Source organism: Trematomus bernacchii, unplaced genomic scaffold (assembly GCF_902827165.1).
Source record: "Trematomus bernacchii unplaced genomic scaffold, fTreBer1.1, whole genome shotgun sequence".
Lineage (NCBI taxonomy): Eukaryota > Metazoa > Chordata > Actinopteri > Perciformes > Nototheniidae > Trematomus > Trematomus bernacchii.
The window spans coordinates 2906245-2920085 of record NW_022987767.1 but is presented as its reverse complement, the minus strand read 5'-3'; the positions used below and the strand labels follow the sequence as shown (position 1 = coordinate 2920085).

General features: G+C 42.5%; 1 protein-coding gene across 1 annotated transcript in view; it reads left to right on the top strand.

Moving 5' to 3' along the window:
- LOC117496677 (SH3 and multiple ankyrin repeat domains protein 2-like) overlaps positions 1 to 13841 on the top strand; it is a 178610-nt gene that overhangs the window by 149744 nt on the left and 15025 nt on the right. The window contains 4 exon segments of the mRNA XM_034148397.1: positions 2464 to 2544; positions 8766 to 8878; positions 9386 to 9491; positions 10666 to 13138. Coding sequence (XP_034004288.1) covers positions 2464 to 2544; positions 8766 to 8878; positions 9386 to 9491; positions 10666 to 13138 — 2773 coding nt within the window.

The window sequence follows — 13841 nt, the reverse complement described above, 5'->3', positions numbered from 1 at the left end:
CAGATCAGCCCTTTCCTAAACCGTCTTCTTTGTTCGTTAGCATTTCTTAGAACAAACCATAAATCTTTTTCCTTTTACTTCTGAAAAAGTATTGTCCCCAGTGTCAATGAATAACATATACATAAAGTACGAACAGTAATAGTACTTCTTGTGTTTAAAAGCCCTTTTCAGAATCATATACTGTATGTTAACACAATAATCATCACAGCTGGTAATGGTGGGGCTTTAATTACTTTATGTATTAGTTGTTTAATATTTAGTATGAGCTAATAATCTGAATCTGTGAATAGCTGTTGGATAAATGTAGTGGAGTAAAACGTAGCATAAAATGAAATGTGAAAAAACTGCAGTACTTTTTGACATGTACCACTGTGTGCAGCACATTGTCCTCCAATACAAAATCATTCATTTATTCAATAATAATGAGGGGCACTTTGCATGTTGTTAATATTGTGTAAATCCTGCTGTATCTGTGACAGTTATATTAAAACAGACTGCAGTGTGCACGCTGACTAATGATGGGTTACGTAATGTTTCCCTCAGAGGCAGCGAGAAGTCAGACTCCATGTTCACATGCAAACAACAAAAATAACACAACGTGCATGTTTCATAAAGCTGCGGGGTGTTGGAGTCAGCTGTGTGATTATGGCTCGATATAAACTTAACACAAAAAGTAAGGAAATGTGTGTTTAGTAGATGATTTCTATGTTGTAACAATGCTTTTCGGATATAATGTTGGCGTGGGCAGAGGAGAATTTGTCACATCTTTTCATGGGCGCAACCCTCATACTCAGCTCTGCTGCTCATCCCACAAATGCTTGTTCCTCACAAACGTGGAACCATTGGAAAGGTAAGGAAACAGGCTTTCCAACGGTATAAGATGTATTGCCAAGAAGCATTGTTACCACAAAGAAATAATCTGTGTATTATCAGAAATAAACCAGAATCAGAAATCCTTTAATGTCCCGCAATTGACAAATGTACCGTAAATATAAATTATTACAACAGCAGAAGTATAGTGCAGATAAAGTAAAGAGAAAATACTTACATTTGAACTATTAACTAAGTATGCACACATTAATAATGATATAAAACGTAGAGAATGAAATAGATAGGTGCACCATGGTAGTAAAAAGTAGCAGTATATTTAAAAAGAAAAAGTGACTGTATAAAATGTAAGATGTAGCTGGTGCCGATTGTAAATAATTTTAGAAAAGAATAAAGTGTAAATTGCATAAAAGGATCCCTTTAATAACTCAAAATGTACCTAACCTTCATCCTTTACTTGCCATTATTGTTAAATAATCATAATACATTTTATTTAACAGCGCCTTTCACGACACCCAAGGACACCATCAAATTTAGTAAAAAGGTTTTAAAGGAATTGTGATGTGCATTAAAGGGGACCTATCATGCAAAATGCACTTTTTGATGTCTTTTATACATTAACATGTGTCCCCGGTGTGTCGGGGAACTCATGCAGCGTCAGAAAATAAAACCCTCTCTTTTTTCCTCCGTGCCCAAATCTCTAAAAACGGGGCTACAACGGAGCTGATCCAGATTTGCGTCCGATATGACATAATATCTGAAATGTGGACCCACGGCACTATCAGAAAGTTGCTATCAGAAACAATGCCCGACTATTTTGGACGTAATATGGTCGGCGTTTACATTAGCATCGCTAACACTCAGAGCTAACCTGTACTGGAGAGAGCATGTGTGTGAAGAAGCAGGAAATAAAAAGGAACTCACCTTGTGGTATAACCGGCAAGAGAGAAAGCCTTTGAGCTCCATACTGTTTCAGAAATAATCCTTGATAATCCATGATATGGCGTTTCATCACGGCAGTATTTAGTTTAGACGGTAGCTGCCGGGTCCCGCAGGAGCTCAGACCCCTCCTTTTTTTTAATCAATTTAAAAAGAAATGTAAGCTTTATACCCAAAATCAGCACTTTTGAAACAGGAAGTGAAATAGAGGGATATGAGGCATGGCTAGAATGGGTGATCTGTTTGGTATTTTGAGCAAAACACTTCACATGTTTTTTATATATTTTTATATATCTGAGACCTGTGCTATTGCCTAAACATAGCATGATAGGTGACCTTTAAGATAAGATATACTTTATTGATCCAAAATTGGGACATGTTTTCGTCACAGAAGCAAATAATATGAAAATAAAGAGTAGAAAATAATCAAAAGAGAAATAAATATCAAAAGAGAAATAAATATATATATGTTGACTAAATACAAATCTGTAGATTATCTGTCAAATAAACACTATGAAGGCGCGAATAACATTTAAAAGTAGGATATTATTTATAAATAATCACATTTTTATTCATTAAAACAGCAATTAATAATCCCTCCCTCCTGAACTCGGTCGATGAGAAGATGTGGCGCCACTTGATGTCTTTATTAAACAAATGTACATGTATTTATTTTATGGCATTTTCTCCATCAGCGCCCCCCCCCTCCGAAAAGAGCCCCCACCACAGCGCTGTCGATGCGCTCCAAGTCGATGACCTCTGAACTCGAGGAACTAGGTAAGAACTTCCTGTTGTTATTTACATGTTTACTCACACTGTCCTGAATCTGTGTCTAACAGCCTCTGTGTGTGTGTGTGCTCCTCTCTTCTGATTGGCTAATCTCCCCTCAGTGGATAAAGGTAAGCAGTTAATTCTGCATAACCTTATTTAATCCATTTCCCTTAACTGCATCCTCCAGCCGCTGAATTAAGCTTTTGTTCAGGCTAATGCAATTTAGCTTTCTATCATTTGATTACTTTTTGCTTTGGTTTGCCTCTTATTAAAGAAGAAGTTAACTGATATTCCTCGTGGCTCATCTCCTGCACTTCTGCCATCATGCTTTCAAAGTAGAGCTGCAACGATTTGTCGATTCGCTGCTTTCTTTACTTTAAAGAGTCCTCTCCTGCTGATGTTCAGGTGTATATCAGTATGTAGTGTCTCTACTTTAAAGAGTCCTCTCCTGCTGATGTTCAGGTGTATATCAGTATGTAGTGTCTCTACTTTAAAGAGTCCTCTCCTGCTGATGTTCAGGTGGTATATCAGTATGTAGTGTCTCTACTTTAAAGAGTCCTCTCCTGATGATGTTCAGGTGTATATCAGTATGTAGTGTCTCTACTTTAAAGAGTCCTCTCCTGCTGATGTTCAGGTGTATATCAGTATGTAGTGTCTCTACTTTAAAGAGTCCTCTCCTGCTGATGTTCAGGTGTATATCAGTATGTAGTGTCTCTACTTTAAAGAGTCCTCTCCTGCTGATATTCAGGTGTATATCAGTGTGTAGTGTCTCTACTTTAAAGAGTCCTCTCCTGCTGATGTTCAGGTGTATATCAGTATGTAATGTCTCTACTTTAAAGAGTCCTCTCCTGCTGATGTTCAGGTGTATATCAGTATGTAGTGTCTCTACTTTAAAGAGTCCTCTCCTGCTGATATTCAGGTGTATATCAGTGTGTAGTGTCTCTACTTTAAAGAGTCCTCTCCTGCTGATGTTCAGGTGTATATCAGTATGTAGTGTCTCTACTTTAAAGAGTCCTCTCCTGCTGATGTTCAGGTGTATATCAGTATGTAGTGTCTCTACTTTAAAGAGTCCTCTCCTGCTGATGTTCAGGTGTATATCAGTATGTAGTGTCTCTACTTTAAAGAGTCCTCTCCTGCTGATGTTCAGGTGTATATCAGTATGTAGTGTTTCTCCTGTGACATGTCTCCATGCGTTAATGTTCAAACAGCTCTTTATTTTTCTCATACTGCCTGTGCTGCAGCACCTCTTTTCACCCTCTGTCTGAAACCAGAGCCCAGTCTACTCTGATTGGTTAGCTGGCCGGCTCTGTTGTGATTGGTCAACTGCTTAGAGATGTCCCGCCCCTTAGCCTATTATACAATGTGTTGGAGCGCTAGCTAGTATTCCATAGTGATGTCACTGTGTTTTGGAACTTTTGAATTTCAGCCTTTGCAGACCATTCACATGCACTAAAACTATGTAACACTACAGGAAAGGGAAAACCCCAAAAAGCAGAATAGGGCTTCTTTAACTGGACTTAAATTGCAATGGTCTTTTTTAACGATTTTCTGACATTGTGTACACCCAACAAATATAATCTAGAAAATAACCTTCAGATTATTAGATAATGAAAATAATATTTGTTAGTTGTAAGACCCCAAAATCTACAGTATATGGTGTCACTGCAGCTTCAGGGAGGAATTATTTGTTTAGGCGTGTGTATGTGTGTGTGTGTGTATGTGTGTGTGTGTGTGTGTGTGTGTGTGTGTGTGTGTGTGTGTGTGTGTGTGTGTGTGTGTGTGTGTGTGTGTGCGTGCGTGCGTGCGTGCGTGCGTGCGTGCGTCACGCGCGTGCGTGCGTGCGTGCGTGCGTGTGTGTGAGGTGAGTCCCACTTCACAGGATCCTCTGTGTGTTGCTTTTAAAGTGGTGTGTCATCTTAATAGCTTCTGACAGACGGGTCAGTCGATTCTGAGACACATGAGAAAAAAGGACAGGAGGCCACATCTGTACAGAGAGGGGAAGGAAAGAAGGAAGGAAAGGAGGGAAGGAAGGAAAGGAGGGAAGACGACGTGAGATAGAAATAAGGGAACCAGGGTTTACCAGAGGAAGTTGTTAACTCTAGTGTCTTCCTATCAACTTTTGTCTTCCTGGTTTGAAAAATAATATAGTATAAATAATAAAATAATAAATAATCACCCAAATCTATGTTACACCTTTTAAGGCAACTTTATTCTTACGTATTACCACAAGTTTTGCTCTTCTTTCTGAAATGTATGGTCAATAAACCTAGTTTACACAAAATCCAACCTACTTTCTGAGTTCAAAAAGGAACAAATGGTGAATGATTTGACAAAATTGACCCCAGAAGACCACAGATGCTATGAATTTGAATAAAAGCCAAAACATAATGAAAGTGATCATACTTGTTTTCTGGTGGAAGAGCGTAGTATACAAGAAAATATGCAAAAAATATACAAAAAAGACTTTTGGGGAAGTGTCGAATTTGACCCGAGGACAAAAGTTGTAAGAATAACAAATGTCAAAGGAGAACAATTCATTTTGAATATCTTTAGTGATCATTTGCCCATTCAGCTGTTGGACTCATACTGCCACTCTGACCATCCTGCGACAATAATAATCTTTCTTATTTGGAGTTAACCATTTTTACAGTTTTGGACTGCTGTTAGTTAAAAAAGACAGTTTAAATATGTCGATAGTATACGATCATTAGTAATTCCAGGTGTTTCAAAGGTGTGGGAAGGGAGATGAAAGGTGAATGAATGACATGAGAGAGCAGGAAATTGACAGAGAAACACGTCTGGTCAGCATGTTTCTCTAAAGCTGCTTATTTGACACATCTGCATGTCATTCAAGTGCATTTAGACAGATAGAAAATACACTGACTGAATACTTTTTGGGGTTTCCCCTTTCCTATAGTTTGTTATTTAGGTTTGTGTGCATGTAAATGGTCTGCAAAGGGTAAAATCCCTTCCTGGAGTTTCTCTCTGACATCACAATTTAACACTGGTGCTTCTATTGGCTATCGCTTCAACATATACGTGATAGGCTAAGGGGCGGGACATCTCTAAGCGGTTGACTAATCACAACAGAGCTAGCCAGCTAACCAATCAGAGCAGACTGGGCTCTGGTTTCAGACAGAGGGTAAAAGAGGTGCTGCAGAGTAGAGGCACTACATACTGATATACACCTGAACATCAGCAGGAGAGGACTCTTTAAAGTAGAGACACTACATACTGATAACACTGACACATCAGCAGGAGAGGACTCTTTAAAGTAGAGACACTACATACTGATATACACCTGAACATCAGCAGGAGAGGACTCTTACAAGTAGAGACACTACATTACTGATATACACCTGAACATCAGCAGGAGAGGACTCTTAAAGTAGAGACACTACATACTGATATACACCTGAACATCAGCAGGAGAGGACTCTTAAAGTAGAGACAATACATACTGATATACACCTGAACATCAGCAGGGAGGACTCTTTAAAGTAGAGACACTACATACTGATATACACCTGAACATCAGCAGGAGAGGACTCTTTTAAAGTAGAGACACTACATACTGATATACACCTGAACATCAGCAGGAGAGGACCTTTAAAGTAGAGACACTACATACTGATATACACCTGAACATCAGCAGGAGAGGACTCTTTAAAGTAGAGACACTACATACTGATATACACCTGAACATCAGCAGGAGAGGACTCTTTAAAGTAGAGACACTACATACTGATATACACCTGAACATCAGCAGGAGAGGACTCTTTAAAGTAGAGACACTACATACTGATATACACCTGAACATCAGCAGGAGAGGACTCTTTAAAGTAGAGACACTACATACTGATATACACCTGAACATCAGCAGGAGAGGACTCTTTAAGTAGAGACACTACATACTGATATACACCTGAACATCAGCAGGAGAGGACTCTTTAAAGTAGAGGACACTACATACTGATATACACCTGAACATCAGCAGGAGAGGACTCTTTAAAGTAGAGACACTACATACTGATATACACCTGAACATCAGCAGGAGAGGACTCTTTAAAGTAGAGACACTACATACTGATATACACCTGAACATCAGCAGGAGAGGACTCTTTAAAGTAGAGACACTACATACTGATATACACCTGAACATCAGCAGGAGAGGACTCTTTAAAAGTAGAGACACTACATACTGATATTACACCTGAACATCAGCAGGAGAGGACTCTTTAAAGTAGAGACACTACATACTGATATACACCTGACATCAGCAGGAGAGGACTCTTTAAAGTAGAGACACTACATACTGATATAACACCTGAAACATCAGCAGGAGAGGACTCTTTAAAGTAGAGACACTACATACTGATATACACCTGAAGATTTGGGCGTCTCAAAACAAAGCTGGTACATCGTTGTTCATTTTGTGAAAAGGGAGGAATCTGTTTTGCTGCTTTTAAGATTTAGAAATATGTTTCTGTCGCCCTCTAAGCCACTCTAAGGAAAAAGAAAGGTGGTAAGTGTCTGTAGGCATGTTTACGATATCTTCCAATATTTCTAATTATTGATTTATGTCACACGCCTTCCTCCCTTCACTTTTATCAACTGTTCTAATTCATTATTAAAAATATGTTGATAAGAATTTGATGTGTCTGACTTTCAATCCCAATGTCGTTTGCATGATGTATAATGTGTCACTACTGATGTCTTCATTGTGTTATAAATGTTGTTGTTGCATGGGTTATTGTTGTTTTATGTTGAGTACAAATATGTTTAATCTCCTCTCCTCCTTCACAATCACAGATAATTTTTTTGACACACTTTAAAAAAAAAAATGAATTGTTCGCAGCAACACATTGGTTAATTTTTGGAAGAATATCAAGCTTTAATCACAACGAATCATACCAACAGACCCCTAACGAGAATTCCAAACACTTAATGTGTGTGTGTGTGTGTGTGTGTGTGTGTGTGTGTGTGTGTGTGTGTGTGTGTGTGTGTGTGTGTGTGTGTGTGTGTGTGTGTGTGTGTGTGTGTGTGTGTGTGTGTGTGTGTGGAGGAGGTTTATTCCAGGAAATGTCTCACTCACAGATAGGTTTCCAGGGCAACAGTGTAGCAGCGATCCAATTGGGAGAGCGAGGAAATGTGCATTTTTTTGTTCTGTTATGTGTGTGTGTGTTTCTGTGTTTTGGCGTAACTGTCTTTAAGGTCATTGACGCTCCTTTCCTCCCCCTTTCCTTTCCTTTCCTCCCCACTCCTCTCCTCTGTGAGTAGATACGCAGAAGAAGAGGATTGTTTTCCAAGTCACTCTAAGTAATCTCCCCCCCACTAATGCATGGAAGCTTTTCCACATCCTAGACACAGCTAACCAATGAGGTCGCACAGAAAGAGGCTAGCAGGGCTAGCATGTAGCTTCTCTGAGCTAAAACCTTTTGGGTGGACTCTACCTACGGTGGGCGACAAGTGCAAACGTGCTGCAACGGCCACCAAAACACTTCTAATAGGAGAAACATGCTGCAGTTTCAGAAACGATGCAAATAAAAACACACAAATGTGCAAAAACACATGCAAACAAAGAAACATCTTCAACAACTTGACAACACATGCGCCAATTGAGCAGCGTTCTGTATTTGTAGTGTTTGTGTGCAGAGCTTTTAGTAAACGCTGCGCATGTTTCTTCAGGTTGATGATGATATTTTTGTATTTGCATGTGTTTTGGCACATTTGTGTTTGAATAATTCCATCAGTTTTTGATACTGCAGCACGTTTCTCCTAACGGATGTATGTTGGCCGTCATAATGTGTTTGCACCTGTCGGCTACCGTACTCTTCTATATTTGACCGCATCATCACACCAGAGGGAAGTTCACTGCTGCCAAATTTGCTGTTTTCCCACGTTGCAGGCGCGAAATATAAAGAAATACAACTGGGAAAGATAAAGGCAAACTTGACAGAGCTCATTTTCATTTTCACATTTAATGAGGGAACGACCCTGAGAGTTGGATGATGCTGCTGAGTCGGCTGTTTGGAAAGAGCTTGCACGGCTTGACACACCCGAGACATTTCATCAAAGTCCTCCTGCCCTTTTTTTTTTTTCAGTCTCATCTGCAGGGACGGGTCACTGTGAATGACAAGCTTGCGTTTGGCTTTACAAGTTCAATCCTGCCCTTGTCTTTTGTTTTTTTGTTGCTCATTAATTACGGCTCACTTTGTATCTTGCAGACAAAGTTGAAGAGATGACCCACGCCCAGAAGACGTCGCCTGTCGATATGAAGATCGCCACCATCAAACCACGGCCATCCAGTCGCTGTTTGGTGACAGCAGCTGATATCAATGTAGGTGATCAAAGCGCAGGTGACATCAAAAAATACTTTAAATAAATAACTTAGTTTTGTATTGGCATTTTAAAGCATTGTATTTGAAAAAACGAATGGGAACGCCAACATTCGTAAAAACGTCCTAAATATTTGCAGCTAAATAAGGTTGTTTTGCCTTCGTCTGAAAAGGATTTGGTGCTAAAAGAATAATGGAAACGCCTTTGTTGAAAACATTTTGACGTAACACGAACATTTAAATAACACTACTGATCAGAAATGATTATCAATGTTGTGTGAAGGCTGTCTTTTTACGATCAGCATGAAACAGGGACAACGAAGGTCAAACAAAGTCCTTCTTGGGAAAATAAATGTTTGTGAATCTATTTGACTTCAGTTTGTTCTACAGCTACAGTAAGTTTTTACTAACAAATATATCTGAAACTTGTGTTTGTGTCCACACCCAGCAGATATATAATGAAGAATGTGTATTTATTGGTATATCATTAACAATATTCTTGTTTGCAGTCATTATATCATGACCGCCAGGGAGTAGCAGTGGTGCCACCCACTGTGCCGGGGGCTTTCCTGGGTCTACCTGAGAAGAGCACTTTGAAAAAGCAGAAGTCCATAGGTATGATGTTTTTACAGTAAATGTGTGTGTGAAGGAGTGTGAGTGTTAGCGTTGTGAAGCTCATGTCCAGCGCTTTTAGCATGTCCTAATATTCTATTAATGCTCAGAGGGCTCGCTCTGTGTGCTCAAGCAATATGCAAGTTAATTATAGATAAATTAGAAGGATCCAGTCAGCAAAGTGTGCTTTCAGGAGATAATATTCGAGGTCATTAAACATATGCTGAAACCTCATTCTCACTGCTGAACCAAAGGGACGCCGTGCAGCCTAATGTTACTCACAGCGCTTTTGAATTGCAATGCCATCATTATTGTAAAAATATGGATATTTTTGTGTTGAAATTGCCCTGAAAGCACTTTTAGCATGTTCTTGTTTGAAGGCACCGGTGTGTCAACTAAATCGTGTCACTTATAGAGTGGTGTGGTGACTAGGGATGCCAGAAACTGACCATGATCAAAATCGAAAATTGGACAGCCCTGGCGAATATTAATCGATTATTCGACACCTAAGGGCAGAACAGCACCATCTACAGGCCTGGCATATGTACTACAGCGTCTCCAGCGCTTTCGAACGGCAATGTCCGTGGTTGTCTCGTCCTGATTGGTGGAGTTGGCCCAATAGCCGTAGCGCCACCGTCCTGACGTCAGGACAGTGTTCAAATCTGGATCAGTTTTTATCAGATCCGTTGCAGCCCCTTTTTTAGAGATTTGGGTATGGAGGAAAATAGAGAGGGTTGTGTTTTCTGACACTTGGTGAGTTCCCTGGAACACCGGGGACACATATTCATGTATAAAAGACGTACAAAAGTGCATTTTGCATGATAGGTCCCCTTTAAGTAATCCACATCTGCTCTTCTGTATAGATTTGAAATCAAATTGGCCTTCAATATAAATGTTTATTTTTGTCATATAACGTTTTCTCTAAATCTCACTTGGTGGTTTTGGGTAAATGCCAAAAGTAACTCACCAGTAAATTCCTGCTTGCTGCAGAAAACATTTTATATTCAGCTACTCTTTATTTATCTTGTCTCATAAAACTCAGGAAAAGATTAAGAAAGAGCTGCCATCAATAAATGAGACATTGACTGTGTCAAACAGAGGCCATGCTGGAAATAAAACATAGGGATGTCACCCCCAGGTCCTCACATCATTTTTCCTTCTGCTCTATTTCTCCAAGGTACATCGGAGGACGACAAACATGGATTCCTCACGCCTCCCTTACTCAAGTTTGCCCGCAGCCTCTCCATGCCCGACACCTCAGAGGACATCCCTCCTCCCCCAGCCATTTCACCCCCTTCTCCACCTGACTTCAACTCTGGTCCAACACCCAAGAGCTACGGCACCACACGACCCAGCTTCACCCAGAACTCAGCCAATGCGGTGAAGACCATTAGCCGAACAACCGACGCCGGTACGTTACGGCGCGGCTATTACCGGCAGAGCTCTGAGCAGTTTGACTCGCGCATTCGAGGGCGCGCTCCAGTACCGGAGAACCCTTACTCCGAGGTGGGCAATAGGAACCTGTACGTGCCAGCCAAACCAGCTCGAAGGAAGGGCATGCTTGTAAAACAGCACAACGTTGAGGATAGTCCGGAGAAAAAGAGTCACATGTCATCAAACCTATCGGGCGCGGTTTCCATGCCTACTACGCCTGTAGAACGAACTTGCTCCTCCATTCCCATCCCCACCATCATCATCAAGGAGCCCTCCACCAGCAGCAGTGGCAAGAGCAGCCAGGGTAGCAGTATGGAGATCGAGCCCACCACCCCCGAACACCCTCCTCTCATGCCTGTTGGTGGTTTGCGTCCCGAAGACCCGTCTTTAGGCAACCCCTTTGCAGCAGCTATTGCTGGGGCAGTAAGGGACCGGGAGAAGAGGCTAGAGGCAAAAAAGCACTCAATCGCCTTCCAGTCAATAGATATTGGGGATGATGACTTCGGTAGTCCTACACCGACCCCTCGTCTTCGCCATTCTAAGTCCATCGATGAAGGCATGTTTAGCGATGAGAGGCTTCGAAGGATATTGGGTCCCCCTGCACAGCTTGGTCGTCCTGTCGGGGGAGGTAGTGGCAACATGACAGATTTCAACACTCCTGAGCCCACAGTGGTTCGGGAGCCTCTAAACACCAGAACAGGCCAGTGTCCCAACCTGGACAGTCCCGTTAGTCTCCCATCCACACCTCCTAAGAGCCACTACAGGTCAAACGGGACTTACCTCCATCCGGTTACAGGCAAACCCCTGGATCCTAATTCCCCTCTTGCTTTGGCCCTGGCAGCTCGTGACCGGGCGATGAAGGAGCAACAGAACCATCCTCAGAATCAGCCAACAAATCCTCCTCAGGTTCAGCAAACGCCCAAACACGAAGCCCAGTCCCTCCCAAGTCAGCCAAGCCACAAACCAGACCTCAATCAACCGCTGTTTATTGACACCAAACTACGCTCGGGGATCGAGACAAGTTTTGCCGCAATCTCATCAGCAACCATGGGGCGGCCGAGTCGAGGCGGTCTGCGGAGACAAATGACGGAGCAGAAGTATGAGTCTGATGGGGCACGGGAAGAACGAAAGCATCAGGCAGTTGAGGAGAGGAAAAGTGCGCCAGCGGATGTGTCGGATTTATCACAGCAGTTAACTGGACTGTTGATGGTCCACACCAGCAACGAAGCAAGCAACAAGGGAAACAACCAAGAGGTGGAGGGGCAGGACAGCAACAGGCCATCGGAGCTGAAGGACCCCAACCAACCGGATCCTCACAACGCTTCGTCACTGTCCCCCAATCCCCAACCAACCTCATTAAGGAGGAGGAGCATGCCCTTGAATGAGTCCATTGACGAACCAGTAAAACTGCCCTTCCGCATCCCACCACCCCCTCTCGCATCAGTTGACATCGATGAGGAATTTGAATTCTCGGATCCCCTCCCACCACCGCTGGAGTTTGCCAACAGTATCGACATTCCTGATGATCAGGCGAGTGCCATTGCAGAGATGATTCAGCAACAGAGACGAAATGGGGGTCCTATTCTACCACCGTACCACCCTCACGCCCCGCCACCTGTCACTGAGCAACACAAACGGGTTGCAAACAACATGCCACCCTCATATCCTCCCCCTCCACCGGATTTGGAGTCAGGGGTGGGTGACTCGGGCATCGAGGAGGTAGACAGCCGCAGTAGCGGGGATCCTCAGCACATGGAGACAACCAGCACCGTTTCCAGCATCTCCACCCTGTCGTCAGAGGGGGGTTTCTGCGACAGTGCTCTGGAGAGCCTCTACGCCACCGCAGACGGACACGCCTTCCTGGTGGACCGGCCCCCTGTGCCCCCCAAACCCAAGGGCAAGTCCGTCATCAACAGAACATCGCTTTATCATGACGCTCTCATTGAAGAGCCCCCGGAGTCCTATGGATCCCCGCCTCAGGATCCTCCCCCTCCTCCTTCATCCTCTGAACCTCCTAGGACTCCTACTCAAAGGATATCCAAGCTGTGGGGCGATCAGCCGCCAGAGCTGCGCAGTCCCCCATCAACACCAGACTCCAAGAACACCGTCATCACCGAGCTGAGCTCCATCCTGCAGCAAATGAATCGCGACAGGCCAGCCAAGCCAGGAGAAAGCCTCGACTCCCCCACAGGGACCAGGGGGGGCTTCGGAACAAGGTGTGTATGAAATAGGTCTTTGAAATCTTCCGGTTTCCATCTTCTTCCTTTCTAAATTGCATTTATATTGATAATGCCTCGTATATCTGCCCCAGATCTTCCTTCATCTTTTACTTGAATTCATAATTCATTTGACCTTACTGTTGGGTTGAGCAAACGCCTGACAGTCAAAGTGGTGGCAATGCCAAATAAAGGCTTTGCAATTACTTGCATTTTCTGCTATGGTGTCATAGAATAGAAACTGTTGTGTCAAGGAGGACTTCACTAGTTATTGATACTATATTTGTAATTGTGTGCACAGTGAACCTGATGTTTAAGTGCTCCTTTAGATTAATTTCCGAGATATACAATAACACATGTTCTCTCTTACTTCTTGACTGATCGAGCCATTCAGATAGTAAGGGTTTTATTTCCTTTGGATTATTGATAACATTACATGATACATGTTACTTGTTAGATGCTTTTATCCAAAGCGACTTACATACTCAATACTGTGGGCAATCCCCACAGGAGCAATATGGGGTGAAATGTCTCAGGAACACAAAGACATGCTGACTGCAGTGGGGTTTGAACCTGTGACCCCCTGATCCGAACACCAACGCACAACCCACTGCACCACACGCCTCCCCATGATAACTATCACAAAGGGACTACAAGCTGATCCACTGCATGCTCATCATTGATTATACTTATGAGTTTGTTC